The sequence below is a fragment of the Phoenix dactylifera genome, chromosome 10 (genome assembly GCF_051530095.1).
Source record: "Phoenix dactylifera cultivar Ajwa chromosome 10, Ajwa_hap1_PhDact_Kaust_v1.1, whole genome shotgun sequence".
NCBI lineage: Eukaryota > Viridiplantae > Streptophyta > Magnoliopsida > Arecales > Arecaceae > Phoenix > Phoenix dactylifera.
In genome coordinates, this window is record NC_143199.1 from 18,664,673 (window position 1) to 18,682,994 (window position 18,322).

At 36.0% G+C, this 18,322-nt stretch overlaps 1 protein-coding gene across 4 annotated transcripts; it reads left to right on the forward strand.

Moving 5' to 3' along the window:
• Window positions 1-1,151: 1,151 nt before the first annotated feature.
• Window positions 1,152-14,804, forward strand: LOC103718433 (extra-large guanine nucleotide-binding protein 3-like). 4 transcript variants are annotated; one of them, XM_017845539.4, is made up of 11 exons: window positions 1,152-1,301; window positions 1,392-1,515; window positions 1,653-2,841; window positions 2,953-3,090; window positions 3,639-3,743; window positions 3,874-4,056; window positions 5,654-5,831; window positions 6,959-7,209; window positions 10,947-11,119; window positions 13,709-13,906; window positions 14,203-14,804. In XM_017845539.4, the coding sequence occupies exons 3-11, from the start codon at window positions 1,873-1,875 to the stop codon at window positions 14,588-14,590; spliced, it is 2,583 nt and encodes an 860-aa protein (XP_017701028.1). In that variant the 5' UTR covers window positions 1,152-1,301; window positions 1,392-1,515; window positions 1,653-1,872; the 3' UTR covers window positions 14,591-14,804. The 4 variants fall into 4 exon arrangements, with proteins under 4 accessions (XP_017701028.1, XP_038972657.1, XP_088561592.1 ...); XM_039116728.2 differs by lacking the exon at window positions 1,152-1,301 and having other exon boundaries at window positions 1,383-1,515; window positions 1,631-2,841; XM_039116729.2 differs by lacking the exons at window positions 1,653-2,841; window positions 2,953-3,090 and having other exon boundaries at window positions 1,163-1,301.
• The last annotated feature ends 3,518 nt before the right edge of the window (window positions 14,805-18,322 follow it).

Sequence of the window (18,322 nt, forward strand, 5' to 3'; positions counted from 1 at the left end):
AGTGTATGATCAATGTTTGTGGACCTTTCCTTGGCTAGGATTATGTGCTTTGGGTTTCTTGTTGTGTTCTTGAATATCTTTTTCCTTATTATAGCACAAAAAAGTGGTCAGAAATTCATTTACAATTGAAATAAAATTTGTTTCTGATAATTTAAGAGTCTTTTGGGTTGACAGAGGAGGATGGAAGAGAGGAGAGGGGATTCCTTTGATGATCTCTTTCATTTCTAATCTTCTCATTTTATTACAGAGGTGGTTGCGAAAGTTTTGGAGATCTTATGAAAGTTGTGATAAACCATACCAAGTAGTTATCACCATGTAATAACTCTTGCATGAACTAAGTTTCGAATTAGGCTTGTGTGTGCGCTCATTAGTGCCCAAACTTGGCTTCTAACAACTTCAAGATCATTTGTTTCGAAGGAACGAGAGATAGGGCCGAGAGATTGCAACCCAAACATTTGTTAGGGTGGAGAGGTCTTAACAAGGGATAGGGATTACTGATACATGCTCAGTATAAATCATAGATTTGTGTTTGTTTTTTCAAACTAACTACAATTAATTTATGTAAACTTTTCATCTTTGCCTAATACCAAATTCTTTTCAGGATTTTATTTTTTATTCAGGTTTTTTGAAGAAAAATTCTCACAACTTTTCTTTTTTACCCACCCATCCTTCATTCTTTTCATCTCAAAATTCTGTCCAACTGTTTCTTTTATTTCATTAAGGAGTTATAGTATTTTTTGCTTATGCCCAAATGTGTTGCATCTTGTTGCTTATGCTCGAATGAGTCTATAGCATAGGTTACATATACAGAAAGCCGATGGTGCTAATAAAATAGTAAAAGGAAGAATGAGTAAGAGGAATTGGAGATTTCTTTAGAAATTCTTAGATATTTTCTATGAAAAGATTACGTAAGAATTATTAGGTTGGCCTAGATATGAGTTGGATTAGATAAAGAATACATCAAAAGTTTGTCAACCCAAACCTAACCTATTAAACAAATAAAAAATTTAAGCTTAAATTTGATCATTTTATTAAATGAATAATCTAATCAGATTTATAAAAAATTATAATAAATAAAATAAATTAAATGGTTAAGCAGCATCCTAACATTCTATGGTCTAGCGGTCAAACATGACGACTCATAATGTTTTATTCTTTCTTTTTCAAACGTTGCGATCGCAATATACTGCGACCTAAACGGCCGTCTGCAGTGGAGGAATGGGAACCACCACGGAGACTGTTCTGTCGTTCTTGGATTCGCTGTCTCGCTCTGAACAACAGGCATCTTTTCATCGACGGAGGTACCGTTCCTGCTTTGATTGTTTCCCTCCTTCCCTCCTTCCCTCCCCGAATTCTTTTATTTTATTTATTTAATTCTTCTCCTGTTCTAGGGTTTTGACCTCGAAATCTGAGTTCGGATCGAGGAAATTTCTGCGCCCGCCACGAAGAGCTGCTGATTTCTTCAACCTTCAAATCGTCACAAAAGTTGTCTTCTTGGCCTTTCTCGGTTGGAAGGTATCGTTTCCCCGCCTTTCCGTCCTGGATTTTTGATTTTCAGTGCTGAATTCTTCCTGGGTGGCGAAAAGATTTTATTTTGATTTGGTTTTCGCCTTCTCCTCCTCTTGTTAAGACCGTTTATCCTCATTTTGAAGCCAAATTTCGTCCAAGAAAGGCACCAGATTCTCTGAAGGCACCAAAAGGTTGGACTTTTCCACCCCTTTCCATGTACTTGAGGTTATCGCTGCCAAAGTTGCTGATTTAAACCGTGAAGATAGGATCTTGTGGGGCTTGAAAGTAGTGCTTTAATCTAATTTGTGGTAGAATAGTGAGTGAGAGCTTAAGATTCGATTGCTTTAGCATAAGAAATCTCTAATGGAGGAAGCATTAGAGAAGGAAAGCTGGCAGGAGATGTTGAGAAGAAGATTGCCCCCAGGGACCCCCATCCCTGAGGCGCCGGCCAATCTTGATTACTCGATCGCCTTAGAGTATGATGGACCGCCAGTATCCTATGAGCTCCCGAGGGTCGACCCTGTCGAGCTGAACTCCTCGGCAATCCCGACAGCGGAGCCAGTCGGAAGCTCCCATAGGTCGGTAAACGGCACCGTGGTCCTCGTGGTTGATCCTATACCTTTGCCTGTCTCTCGGATCGCCCGCTGCACTGATCCGCACTCTCAATGCCCCCAGGCATCAGGGAGCTTGGAGTCCATGGTGTCTGTCTTGCAGAACCAGGAGTTTTCCGATGATGGTTCGCAGTTGGAGTCTGCCGGCTCCACTCATAGTGTTCCAACTAGACAGCCTAAGCAGCTGGCAAGTGAGGCAAAGAGAGTGTCTGTGGTCACATTCGAAAATGTTGAGAAATCAGAAAGTAAGGAGATTTATGAGGAGGTATCGGCTTCTCCTCAGTATGTTGCGGTGTCCAGAAAGGAGAAGAGAAAAAGGGTGTGCTATAGATGTAGGAAGCGGAAGTGGGGGACTAAGGAGTCTTGCCTGGTTTGCGATGCAAGATATTGCAGCTATTGTGTGTTCAGAGCAATGGGATCAATGCCAGAAGGGCGTAAATGTGTCAGCTGCATAGGCCAGCCAATCGATGAGTCGAAGCGGTCAAAATTAGGAAAGGGTTCAAGGATGTTGTCGCGGTTGCTCAGTCCCCTGGAAGTGAGGCAAATCCTGAAAGCCGAGAGGGAATGCCCGGCGAATCAGCTCCTGCCGGAGCAGCTTATTGTGAATGGATGTCCACTCCGGTCAGATGAGATGACAGAGTTGCTTAGTTGCCCATTACCTCCTCGGAATTTGAAGCCTGGGAGATATTGGTATGACAAGGAATCGGGCCTTTGGGGAAAGGTAAGTGCACCAACAATCTGATACATTTGCCTTTGTCGGAAGCTCAGAGGCCTCCTTCTTTGTTGGCTCAAGAACTGCTGATCCGTGGCCTACTCTTTCTTCTTTTGATAGGAGGGAGAAAAACCAGACAGAATCGTTAGCTCAAACTTAAACTTTGTAGGAAAGCTTCAGCCCAAGGCAAGCAATGGCAATACCCAAGTGTATATAAATGGAAGGGAAGTTACAAAAGTTGAGTTGAGGGCGCTAAAGGTAAGTATTGAGTTGTTTTTTTTTTTTTTCTGAAAAAAAAACACTTTTCTTTCGTTCCTCTCCTCTGTCAAAATTCTTGTTTGTATTTGTTTCCACATTACTTAGTTTTCGTTTTTTCTTGCTTCTTTTGAAAGATCATGAAAGAGGTGGACATCCGGACTGGTGATGTTTTTCTTTCTTGTAATCAGCGCAATAAACTCACTATGAAAAACAGAGAAAGAAAGATTATGATGTCATCATGGAAGTATTCTGCATAGCTGAATAAAATTAAGCATGAATGCTTAAGTTGTTATATAAGTCATAATTAAGTGAATTTATGGACATAGGTAGGGAAGGACTGAAAAAACAAAAAAGTGGTCACTCTCCCCATGCAACTGGAGTATGAAAGTGAATTTCTGTTATTTATATCAGAATACCAGTTGTGCACTTGCTTTCTTCTGTCAATAGATTCTCTTATAATCATTTGTATAATCATATATGGTGAGGTTATATCCCCTGCTGTAACTTTTAGTTCACTAAATTTCAACAATTGCATGTTATTTTTGCAGATTGCAAATGTGCAGTGCCCACGTGGTACACACTTCTGGGTCTATGAAGATGGCCGATATGAGGAGGAAGGCCAAAATAATATCAAAGGACAAATTTGGGGATCGGTATATACTGTAACCAACGATCATTAATTTTTTTACGTATATGTAATACTGAATCCAATTTATTTTCCTTACTAAAAATAGATTTTTGGAATTTGCTCTAAGTATCATTCACATCTTCTCTGCTAGACAGAAATTAACACGACTAGCATGTTCCTTGTTTTCACTGCCTGTGCCTCATGCAACGTCAAATGGACCTAAGGATGAGGCTCCTTATTCAGCCAGAACTGTTCCTAACTACTTGGAGCAGAAAAGAATTCAGAAGCTTTTACTGCTTGGACCAGAGGGATCTGGGACGAGCACTATATTTAAGCAGGTGAGATCATGTTACTTTTGGTGTAATTCCTTGTTGGCTCGTAATGAGTTGGTCAATCGATTTTCTTGGGAAGTTATATTTTAAAAGACTTCGATGCTACATGGATCTGCTAGATAAACCATGTGTCTTGGAATATGTGGTATTTTGGAACACCACTGCCGGTATACTTCCCTATATGCTGCTTGGATGTGTTTGTTGTGACTCATCATTGTCATTTTTATACTTTGATCAATTCCTTTGACATGAGACCTGTCCTTTTGCAAGATGACAACTCTCAGGGTTCTTCTATGCAACATTATAAAAGGCCCAACAAAGTTCTTCCTGATTTCACTTTGAAGGAGAGCTCAATCCTTGTGAACCCCATATGGAGTTTGAATTAGATTAATTCTATGCAGATTTAATATGTGACTACTACTAGGAGTCCAATTCTATGTTATTCTTCTTCTACCACCACCACCACCACTAAGACTTATTCACACAGCATTTTTCCTGCATACTCCTCTCAAAACAAGAGATATCAGATACATTTTTTCAAGACATCATTCAGGCTTTTCTCTTTCTTTTTGCGGTCTGCCTCTTCTGCACCAAATGATGCTTTTTTATTAGTTTCAACTTAATCCTTGGTGGATTTTACATCATATTAGCATTGCATTTCTACAATTGTAGTGATCTCTAAGTGATGCAAGACATCAGTTGAACATTTCAATAAGTAATATGCCAATTGTATGACTGGCTCATGAACAGAATGTACTGCCCATAAAAGATCCATTCCATTTTCAGTACAAGTTCCATGGCTGGTATCCCCAGAGCATGCCCATTTTGAACGGCTATGCACTAGGTTATCTGGTCTCCAAGTATTTGCATGGTGAGTATAGTTATAAGGTGCATGTTAGGGAGTCTTTATCATTTACAATACGATACTTTAACTCATACATACTTTTCCTTGATTACATTGAGGGTGCATTTGGTTCGCAACCAAAATCGGAATCGGAATCGGAATTGGAATCGGAATGGCCACATTTCCCGATGGTTTTGGTTTGTGATTGGAATAGGAATTGGAATCAGAATGAGATTTTGGAGAGAGTTCAGATTAGATTTTGAGAGATTGGGGCATATTCCCGTTTTCCGTTTTTCCTGAAATCAGAATGAGAATGTGACTCCCCCAGCCAAACAACTGGAATGGGAGTCATTACCATTCCCATTCCCAGAGCCCAACTCCCCTCGGCCAAACATGCCCTGAGAAACATCTGCAGCAGAGCATACTGAAAATTGTGCAGTTTTTTTACGTTGTTTATAATTCTTGAAACACTGTTGATTGTGCATTTGTTTCTAGCAACTATTTTATAAATGGCATATTTATTTATTTTGTCTTTACATTCCTTTTGAGGGCTGTGTTTGCTCATTGTCAAATAGATGTAATAAATCACTCATAGCTTTCTTGTATTCCATCACTCCATTATATTACTTCTTGTTATTTCAGATGTATTCTGTTTGCATCATTCTTACTATTTTCAGAATTTAGTTGTAGTCTTACTAATTTTTTGGCATCTATTTAAGTTGGATTCCTGTATTCATATATTGGCTTGGGGCTTTACAGGCCAAATTCTTGTATGGAAATAAGTTTACTCAAGAAGAACTAGACAGTATTAAACTGATGATACAGAGTAATATGTACAAATATTTGAGCATTTTGCTTGAAGGACGAGAATGTTTTGAGGAAGAGGCTTTGTCTAAGTTGAAAGCATCAGGCTCATTTGATGAATGTCCAACAAAAGGTAAATTCCTGCTTTTCTGGTTCTTAGTAATCTAAATATGATCATGCTGCATATTTTCCCATAATGATGTTTTGACAGGCTTGCTTTAGTGGCTGCCTTAGTAAGGTCGTTTTCTCTGTGGCACCTGAAATTGTCTGTTAGTAAGCATATGATTCTCTATATTCCTATGAACTATACTAAGAGAATTATGGCAAATAAGTATGTATTTTTTAAAATATTACATATGCATGCAATTCCCATTGATGTTTTGCTGTGAGGTACACTAATTATAGTGAGAACCTGATATAAATCTTTTATTAAGATTAAGGGAACAAGAGAAAATCAGGCTCAAAAAGGATTCACAGTGCAAACACATACTTTTTATTGTTTTTATGCCATTTTATCATGATTACTGGTCAACAGAGCTGATTTGCTTGGCTTAACGAGATGCCTGTTTGAGCATCTGACTCAATCACACGATATACTAACCATCTTATATCTAGATGTATGAGTTACATGCACATGAAGTTATTAGCATCGTGATTGATTACATATAGCTTGCCAACATTGGTAGGTGATCTTTGGAAAAATATTATACCATGTTACCTATTTCATGAGCTTGAAATCAATAACCAATAAGTTAGGCAACCATGCTTAACAGTTGATCTTCTAGGATTTATGACAGGCCTTCTCTTACCAAAACTTGCTTCAGCTAGGAAATTGATGCCAAACCAAATGACTGCTGCTAGCTCAAGATCTGGTCATAAAATGTTTTTCTGAGTTCGACGAGGTAGACGTCGATCCGCATACCTGACCTCATTTTAATGGGATAAGATTTTTTGGCTAAGACCATCATATAAATATTGTTTACTTTTATCTAGAGACATCCTACATAAATGGACCTAAAGCTTTCACTGACAAATAATACTTGTCTTTATATAAATATAGAGTTAGGATTTTTTTTCAAATTCCTTTGGAATTCAGAATAACCAAACAAGCATGTTGATTGTATTGCACACCTTGTTATATTTATATCAAAATTTCTTGTTTTTTGGACTATATCTTGTCCCTTTTCACTATAGTACTGCATTGTATAAGGTGAAAATGATGGTGAATGCATTTGACAAATGTTTTGGTTGGAGTATCAGGTGAAAATGATGGTGATGCAAGTGGGACAACTCATTGTGTTTACTCCATCAATGGAAGGTTAAAGCAGTTCTCTGATTGGCTTTTAGACATCATAGCAATGGGAGATTTAGATGCTTTTTTCCCTGCTGCAACACGCGAGTATGCTCCATTGGTCGATGAGATGTGGAAGGATCCTGCCATCCAGGAGACATATAAGAGAAGAAATGAGCTTCATTTTCTTCCAGAGGTTGCTGAGTACTTCCTAAGCAGGGTATCCCTTAATTGTCCTTCAAATCTTATACTTTTTCCAAGTAATTTGATATGACTTATTCAAACCTATCGTTGAGTGTTGTGATATAAAGCAAAGTCTGAAGCACACAATTTTGTATGTCTCATTCTCAAAAGTAGCTGCAGTACTACAGGATAACATATGGTATATAGGTCCAAGGTTGTCTGACAAACTTGGCTTATACTGGGAGTTATCATCTAGGAGAACTTCAGAGCAAGAGCTTGCTGTCATTGTAATGTGATCTGGACATTATTGGCAATATTAACATCAATCTTGGAGATTTGATAAACTTATCAAATAAGCTTTTCATTTCTGCATTCATTTTACTTATCTACTTCATCATGTTTGTAAGGGTGGTTATTTTTGAACAATGATCCTCTTTTTCAAGTGATTTACTATTAATAGCGGCAGTTTTGGCAATCTTATGATCATTGTAGCCATTTTTATCACATGTTCCATGTATTCCTTGGCACCTCACTTTCTTTACTTCTTGAACATCCTAACAAGCCAGTCAATCGAAAGAATGATCATTTAGCAACAATGATAAGGTTCTAAAAACATTTATTTTATCCTGATAAAATACTATTGGTTTCCAAATTTTCCTAATATGACTCTCTAATTGGTTGGTTGAACCAATAAAAAATCATGATATTTAATATATTGGCAAGAAAGCTAAGCTTTAGTTAAATGCTTTTATTATCTGCCACTCTTCACCCATTCCTTTCTCCTGTCTTTCCAGAATCAGTCGTTTAACCATATTTTATCCTTCCTCTAGATTGACTTCTTGACATCAGGGTAAATGCTTGTTAGGGGTGCATGAATAAGGAAGTAAGGGCATTAATCTACATGGTAGATGGGTTGCATAACCATCAATTAAGTTGAATCAGATGGTGGAGTCAAGGGTTAGGTGGTAGAGGGCAATGTTACAGCAATCATCTTTTGTATGCACATGGGTGGAGAGGTACAGAGGGTCGTGTCTATAAGAGGGAAGATTGACAGGATTTATATAAAGAATGGTAGCTCGCTATGGGCATTTGCTCAATAACAGTATCTGTGTTTTTAATTGATCAGGTATTTTAGATTATAAGAATTTTCCCTGATAAATAATGAAATGCTTCAAAATTATCCTAATTTGTTTTTTCTAATGATCTGATCTATCGTCTCTATTTGGATGCTTAGGCATGCAGTGAAAAATGTTCTAATGTCCTTTCTATAGTGATTATGATCAATAAGTTGGAGGAGATTTGTAGGTTGCTTAAGGTGCCCATGTGGAAAATCAATACCGTTTGGGAAGAGATGGCTAACATTATTAAAAAGGTGGCTACAAAATCAAAAGAAAAAGGTCATCCAGTAAGAAAACTTGGTAGTAGAATAAGAAAGTTCACTTGAAGGTTAAGGCTAAAAGAGAGTGCTATAGATGACTACCTAAATGTAGGAATAGAGAAGCATATGAGAGCTAAAAAGGTGGCTAAGATGGTGGTATGAGAGACCATATTCAAAGTGTACGAAGAGCTATATTGCAAGTTAGAAACCAAGGATGGAAGAAAGATATATATAAGATTGTAAGACCAAGAGAAAGGAAAACTAAAGACTTGACTCGGATCAAATACATCAAAGATGAAAATCAAAAAGCTTTGAACAAGAAGGGTAAGATCAAAGAAAGTTGAAGAAGTTATTTCGATAAGCTATTCAGTGGAATTCTTCTAAAAGATTTAGGATGACGTGCTAGTTCTACTAAGAATAAAAATGTTAAGTATACATGTCGAATTAGAGTATCTAGGATAAAAAGTCCAAAAAAAAATAAAAATAAGAAAAGTGGTTGGAACTGATGGAATCCCTATCATCATTTGGAAGTGTTTAGGTGACTTGGGAGTAACTTGGTTGACTAATTTATCTAATAAGACTTTAAAGACCTAGAAGCCTGATAAATAGAGAAAGAGCACTATAGCATTGATTTATAAGCAAAGGTAATATTTAAAATTATTCTAACTATTATGGTATTAAACTCATGAGTCATACTATGAAACTTTGGGAGAGTGTAATTGAGCATAGATTGCGATGTGATACAAAAAAATTCAAAGAACCAATTTTATTTTATATTAGAAAGGTCGACTATGAAAGCTATTTTCTCCTTCAGAGGTTAATAAAAAAAATATAGAGAAAAGATATAAGATTTTCATATGATTTTTATTGATTTAGAAAAAGCATATGGTGGAGTTCTTGGAGAAGTCTCATGGTGGGTGAAAAAGAAAGGAGTCTTATGGTAGGCAAAAAGAAAATAATGTCCATTAGATATATTAATGTGTATACGTACAATGGAGCAGGTACTAGCCTGAGAACTAGTGGTACTAATACTAAGTTTTCAATCACAACACAAGAATCTGCTCTAAGTTCTTACCTGCTTGCACTAGTTATAGAAGAGCTTAGTAGCCATATTCAGGATGATATTCCTTGGTGCATGCTATTTATGAATGATATAGTCTTAGTAGATGATACTAAGGTCGAGAGGAGCAAGGGTTAATCATAATTTGGAATTGTGGAGAAATGGATTAGATTCCAACATTTTTAGGTTATGTAGGACCAAAACGGAATACATAGAATATAGTTTTAGGAGAATTAGAAATAGAGATGAAGGTGGAGTGAAAATTGAGGATCATATAGTTTTGAGTGATTGTTTTGGGATTTAGGATCGATTATTCATAAGGGAAGATTGGAGAGGATGTTATCTATAGAATTAAAATAGGTTGGATAAAATGGAGAAGTGAAATTATGATATTATGTGATAGAATACCTATCAAGTTGAAGAAAAAAATTTATCGGATAGTGATATGACTAGCTATGCATTATAGTATAGAATGTTCGGCAGTTAGAAAACAACATGCATACAAGATAAGTATGATCGAAATGAGAATGTTGAGATAGATATGTGGTAATATAGGAAAAGATAGAATAAGAAAATGAAGTCATTCCTAAAAAGATAAAGCTAACGCCAGTTGAGGATAAATTGAGAAAATGACGATTTAGATGGTTTGAACATGGACAATGTAGGTCGAGGGATGCACTAGTATGAAGGAGTATTTGATGCATATGAAAGGAAAGAGGGGTAGAGGTGGGCCGAAGTTCATATAGGATTAAATAGTAAGGAAAGACTCGATATTTCTACTTCTTTTAGAACGTGTGGTCCTAAATAGAGCGAAATGGAAGAAGAGGATTCATGTAGTCAACCTCAACTTGTTTGGGATTAAGGCTTGGTTGAGTTGAGTTGTTATCTTCAACTATAACTATGAATTGACAAGTACTACCAATGCAACTGGTGAAGACAAAAGGGATGTTCCTGTAAAATATTGTAAATGCCTCTCGCAGACATGTATTCGCATGATCCATATTTCTGTATGGCTTTCCTTTTCCGGACACCAAACTCCATCCCATAAAAAAACAAATACTTTGGACATTAGATTTTTCTGATTTCTCAAATAGGGAAGAATTCCAAAAAAGATGAGAGGTTTTAATAGATAGGTGAGGTTGATTTCCGAAGTTTTAAATACTTTATGTTAATCCTTCACTTGTGATTCTATTAGAGTCCCCATCATGCTGTTACTACCCCACAAAAAGGCGATGCCGATTAAAAATTGAGTTAGAGAATCTATTGCACTTCTTCTGAATTTTCTATACATCATTCAAAGACTCAGATTTTTGATGGAAAACCTTTTTTCTTGCAGGCAATTGAGGTGTCAAGCAACGAATATGAGCCTTCAGAAAAGGATATATTATGTGCAGAAGGAGTAACCCAAGGGAATGGGTTAGCCTTCATTGAATTCTCATTGGAGGACCGTAGCCCAATGTCAGAACCATACAATGACAATCCTGATGCTCACTCTCAATCACTTACAAAGTAATTTTCTTCTTATCATTGGTTTTAATTCATGTTTTTTACAACTAACTAGCTTAAAGAAAGAGGACAATTTTAATTGTCATTTCATTCTTTATTGCTCTATAAAGTAGAATTTGACTTTGACAATGTCTAGTTGTCACTAGCAAAAGTTGCTCAAGAGTATTACACAGAGGTTATGATGTTACATAAGAGCTAAAGAAAAGAATTTCAAGGAAAAGAAAATAACGGAAAAGTTCCGGTCAATCTCAGTAAAAGTTTATCCCAATGTAAAACATAAAGGATCATAGCTCATCAGGGATAAACTGCATTGAACTTAAGGAAATCATTTCACTAAGTACCACGATGATTCAATGTTCTTGAAGAAAAATAGATAAAAATTATCTAAAAGGTCCATTTTTTGATCCTAGGATGCTAATCATTTAGCAGCACATCATGATAACAAAATTATACTCATGGATAGATGGCCTTAAAGCTAAGACAATTTTTATTTGAAATTATTTAACTTTGCGCATGCTAAGATTTTCTATTAAATTTCGAACCAAATAGGATAAACCTTGGCGCAAAGGTAAGGTTGCTCCATTGTGATCTATGGATTATGGGTTTGAAATACAGAAACAGCCTCTCCACACGCAGGAGTAAAGCGGGTTTGAAATACAGAAACAACCTCTCCACACGCAGGAGTAAAGCTGCATTCATCTAACCCTCTCTATATCCTGCAAAGGCGGGAGCGTCGTGCATTGGGCTGTTCTTTTTTAATAAATGTTGGAATCAAAATCTTGACAATGTAAACATGATGATTAACTTCATTTATTCCAAACTTTTAAAACAAATGACTGAATTATGAATGCTCTTGTTAAAATAAATATTTGCACTACAATTATCAACCTTGCTTACAATTATCAAACTTGCCTAGTTATGGTCCTAGCAATCTGAAGTCCTGGAAGGGGTGGAATGGGGATAGGCCTAACCTTTGGCATTTTTTGCACAAAGTGGCTGCCTTAGGACTTGAATGGTATGACCCTAAGTTCATATTTCTTATATTTCATATTTTTAATTTCTTGGTAACCCTTAACTAATTTGCCTTGTCAATTTAAAATATTTGCTACAATCAGCTAAATCAATAGCATAAAAATCTGTAATATTGTTCTCATGTGCATTCTATGAACTTATTGAAGTAGTACCGAGCACCTGCTCGGACAGTATTACCTCTTGTCCCTTGCGCTAGAGGACATAGGTTTGATTCCAAGTGTCATCGACCCTCACTTCAACCCCTGATTAGCAAAGCCTTGGTTTCATGGGCTCTACCATGGTCTACCTGGGGGCATAGGATCCGGCCTAAGAAGGGTGGGTATGGATAGCAGATGGAGTTAGGGCCCATGCTGGTCTTTAAAAAATTTTAGAAAAAAGCTTGTTTAAGGAGCTCAGTGTGGCATGATAAATTTGCATACCTCTTTCTGTAAATTTATAATGTCAAAATGGTTTTCTTTACACTGATTAGCTCAATATGAGATACACATCAACCTTTTGTAGTAGTTGTTACAGGTGATAGATAATACTACAAATATTTGTTTACAATCATTTCTTTTCTCTTCTTTTCCCTTGAAAATTTGCAAATCTTATCTTATCAATTGATTGGTTAAATTCGGGCTCATGAATTGCACTTATATGTATTTTCCAAATAGATGTGTTTTTTTTCCCAAACTTCTATATGCATCTTGAGCCCTTTACCATTAATTAACATTTTTTTTCAGATGGATGAGCAACTTGGCATCCAACAAATTGTTGTATTATTATTGTTTCTATTTGATTTCTTGAAAACAATTGTCAGAAGATACGTTATACAACCTAACTGTTCGAAGTTTCATCCCCCTCGATTATATATCTTGATTTTTATAATAAAACTTCCAAAACTAGTTCAAGAAAATTTGAATCTGAAGGATAATTCCTGGATAGATATAGCAATTAGAAGAAAATATGCAGTAAATTTAGTTGCTACACTTTGTCGAAGTTCCAAGATCACTTTTGCAAGCTATCATGTACAAAGTCATGATAATTTTGGAGATTTGTAGTTCTTCATCTGCACACAACCATCGAGCACTGTCCCAACTAATGGAGATGACTTCCTGAATCTGTGTTAACCCACCTATTTAGGTTTGCTTCTGATGTTATTGCAAGCTTTCAAAATGTCCATCAAGTTTGAATTTTTTCTCCACGCAAATAAAGAGGCTAAAAATAAAAAATGGAATCCAGATATTATCACTCCTATTTACTTAGCATTACTATTAAAGAATGATCATTGTGCATTTCTAGGAAAAAAGAAAGAATTATTATTATGCTAACTTAGTATCCAGTCAAATGGCCTACTTAAATCTGCAATGCTGTGGAGACTGTTTATGGTTTTTCGTATATGACAAAGGTATACAGGCAGAAGCCTGGCTTGGATAGAATGTCTATTATTCATGCACACTTAATGCATCCAACCTCATTAAATCTTGTTGTTTGTATAATCTCAGGTCTTCCTAATGTCTGTTCCCCTTTCTCTCTCATATTTAGTTCTCATCTTTCTTTTCTGATTATTATTGCCTCCAGATACCAGTTGATTAGGGTGAGTGCCAAGGGGATGAATGAGGGCTGCAAGTGGGTGGAAATGTTTGAGGATGTTCGTGTAGTAATATTCTGTTTGGCTCTCAGCGATTACGACCAGTTAGGGACCCCTGTCAGTGGCAACAATAAGCCCCTCCAGAATAAGGTGATGCAAAGCAAGGAGCTCTTCGAGGCCATGGTCAGGTAATTTTTTTTTAACTCTCTAAATAGTTCATATAATACTACTAAATTCATTTTATGATGTATCTTTATTTAATTTATTTATTAATGAAGTATGAGTTTCTATTGATAAAAGTGGGAACTTTACCTTTGGTGGGGGTAGTAAAAAATTTCTACAGATTTCATTTAATTAGATTTAGTGAACACTGAGTTTTTCCATAAGTCATTCATTGAATGTTGTGTTTAGTACCTTGCATATAATTTAGAGGTTCTGAGTTATAAACTTGCCAGTAAAGTTGATTCTCTGGAGTTTGCACCAGGCAACCATGCTTCAACGACACCCTGTTTGTTCTTGTGCTCAACAAGTATGACCTCTTCGAGGAGAAGATAAATCGTGTGCCACTATCTGCGTGTGAGTGGTTCAACGACTTCTGCCCTGTGAGGACTCACCACAACCAGCAGTCATTGGCTCACCAGGCTTACTACTATATTGCTATGAAGTTCAAGGACCTCTATTATTCCCTCACCAAGCGAAAACTATTCGTGTGGCAAGCACGGGCTCGGGACCGTCCATCGGTGGATGAAGCCTTTAAGTACATAAGGGAGGTGCTTAAGTGGGAGGATGAGAAGGATGAAAACTACTATCCAGAGGACTCATTTTACAGCACCACCGAACTGAGCTCCTCACCTTTCATCAGGCAGGAATAATATACACGGAACTCCTATAACTAGGGACTCCGGTGTGGGTTGATTCTCTCATGTAGACATTCCTAATAAATGTATATTATAGAAGTCCTACAGCTTCTTTGGTTTATTTCGTGTATTATTCGATTAAATGTCCAAGGTGTCTAATGATGTGTTTAGTGACCTTATGCTCCTGTATGCCAATCTTCGTGTTCAATAAATATGGCATTCTTGTTAAGCTGCATGTTTGCTGACATGGAATTAGGTGACAATGGATCAAACAATATCTTTTCTGTTTTGGTATTTGAATTGTTTTGATATTTGAATTTATTGAATATGCATACAAATTTGAGCATCTGATTAATATCTATATCCATCTCCATATCGATAAAAAAAATGGATATGAATAGGGAATTATTCAGTATGTATCTGGTTTCGTTTATAATTTTTTTTTTTATATAGCTCTTGTGAACTTTAAAAAAAAAAAATCGGAGATAATTTTAATGTCCTTAATTTACCTTCCATACAGTGATATTCTTGATTTGGTGATTCATAAAATTTAACTATATGATTAATCTATATTATTAATATTCAACTTGTATGCGTATGTTTAAAATAAATATGGATATAAATTTTAGTATCTAATTAATATCTCATCCACATTTACATTCAACTAAAAATGAATATAATATTGATATATGATTCGATCCATATATTCAGTTTTACAAGAAATAGAAAAGAAACTTATCTCTAGCATTGAAGTAGATTACATACAAACAAGGAATCTGCAACATTACATTTATTTGGCATTTATCGTGTTCGGACTTTTGAAGCAAATCTAATGCAACGATTTTAATGTTATGAATTTTCTTGGAGAAAAATTAATGTTGCAAGGTTTTAGGGCTGGCAGACTCATTTGCATTATACCCTTGAGTCATTTGAGATGGACTTGTTGCAGTGCCGCAGGATTCATAAAATCAATTTGGAAGAGCCAATTAATGTCCAGTCTTTTCAATTTCCTTTTTTGTTTTTTGAAAGTTACAGCTACAGCCCTCTACTTTGAATGATTTGCACTTTGACCTCCCTGGCTTTTTAATTGGGTCCTTTGAATTACCATACTGACTCAATATGATCCTACGACCTATCCACCACCCAATGCCATTAGTGCATCATCCCGGAAGATGAAACTACTCGATCCCTCTTTAACCTTTTTCGAAGTCTTTTCCTTCCTAGAAGGGTGCAAATTATGTGCTCCTTGGGGATGCCCTAGAAGGTAGGGGTGATTGCCTTATGACCACCCCCTCAACTTTTAGTTGCACCCCATTTAAGATGCTATAATTTGACAGGGGTGGCAGCTGACTACTCTAGTTGGCTACCATACTCGGATCTAATACAAGCTATGTTCCTATTCATGTACAAGCTATGTTCTATTATTCAATCACCCTTCATTCTAATATCCTTGTATGACTATTAAGTTTAGCACCGTGAGGCCTTTATCCATACAGTTCATAGCCCATTAGAATTTTGGATCATGTCAGATATTCTTTTATAAAAATTATTCATATAAATTCATTTCAAAAATAATTAAATAATAATAGTAATTTTAAATTAATAATTTTTAAATTTTCTCAAGTTATTGACTATCCGAGCCTGTCATGCCAAACTATATTTTGTTCTATTTAGGAGTTCAAAAGAGCTGAACAGCTTGGGAGTTGCTCGAGCTTAACTTGGATCCAAGTTTGATTCAACTCAACTATTAACAAACTCGAATTAAGCTCGAGTAGCTCGAATGGTTTTTTGAGTCGAGTTCAAGTAGCAAAATATTTGGCTTGAAGGCTTATGAAGCCAATTGAGTATATGTATATTTAATAATCTTATAATTTATTTATATATTATTAATTTAATATTTTAAAACATAATTTTATATTATTTTTTACTTTAACCATATCTTTTAATTATGAACAAAGCTCAAATTCGAGCTCAAACTCGAGCTCCATTTGGCTCAATTTTTTTTTTTTTTTTGATCATGTTGATTTCGAGCTTGGATATTAAAACTTAATTACTTCGAGTCAAGTTTCGAGTCCAATTATTTTGAATAGAGTCAAGCTAAAGCATCTAGTTACTTGGCGTGGCTCAGCTCGATTGCATGCTTAGTTCTAACATTGACACTATGTCATTATGATCATTTCTATTTTGGATAGTCTAATTCTTGCTTGTATCCAAATCCAGTAAACCACTATACTCCCTATTAAGGATAAAATCAAGAGAGTCATGGTCAAACATAGATTTGGCCGCAGATTTAATAGTCTCTGAGTATAGCAAGGTATCCTGTCCTTTCACATCAAGAGACTATTTGCAAGCCCGTGTATCTAGTCCGCAACTCTACTCTTGATATTGATTTGTGTAGTGGATTGCTAGTATAGAACACTCAATATGATGGCAACTCTAAGTGTCAGTGCAAGGTTGGACCTCAATGAAGAAGGAACTCATGCCATCACTGTCCACTTTGGTAGTCTTATAGGTACGATGTCAACCTTCTCAATAACCATGAGAAAGTTTTGAGTATATAGGTCTATTCAATCCTACCTTTGGATAACACTCCATCCAGTTGGATAAACTCCCATAGTACTCATGCACTCTTTTCTAGCTCTATGGCTAATATATGACAACTTATATTGTATATGACTATGTAGATATGACATAATCATGATTTCTCAACTATTCTTAATGTTAAATATGCAAATGACTTTTAGAGCATACCCCACTTCCAACAATCTTATATTTGCACTTAAAACCATTTGGGTATTTAATACTTATGGCTAAAATGGGTGCGTATTCACATTCTTTTGACCTCCAAGTTCATGATAATCTCTTGTAGCATAAACTATCTCGCCAAATGCTATTACCTAATGTAAGCAATTATCTTATGGGATATGAAAGTAGCAAAAAAACCTTATAGTTATGCAAGAGTTATCTAGCGAATAAATATTTTATTTACAAGTATCCAAAAAAACCAATGATTCGGACAGAAAGTGCCAACAGAGATCTCAAATTCTTAATCTCCCATGCTTTGATGCACTCATGGCCTAGTTATTCTCTGAAGAATATAGAACTAACTATGAAGGATAGCAACTCTCACTTGATATGTGGATCATCCTTGCATAAAGAAGTTCAACTTTCCCCCTAGATCTTCTTGTGAGCTAAATTTATCCAATACGGTTCAACAATATCAACCCATAGCAAGAAATGTCAGTTGATAGTTATAAAATCATCATTTGTAAAGATGGAAAAACATGGGAGTTCACCATCATATGACTATTTTTTCCACAAACTAGGAGAACATATCTAAAGATATAGAAGAGTACTCGGCCATCTCCCTTACCTTCTATGAACTTGTAAAGCAGGGAATCTCCCACTAACATATTAATTAAAGTATATTAACCACAAGCATATATATAAAACTTAACTCATAAAAGAGTCATAATCCAGGTTGAACATGTCACATCATCCATAATAGAATAATCATCATAACTAAAGAAAATTGATTAAACTACTATCGATCATTCACAGAACAAATGTCTACAGATTAAACATATGTCTGCTCTGATGTGACTTTAACTACTGCTTATCTATATTGCCTTTGCTCCAACCAGAATATCCCATCTTATTCAGCATTGCCCAGGATTCGAAGCCATCCCTGTAAAAGGACAAATCAGGGATCCATATTGATCCATAGCCCAAACTTGGTCCAACCTC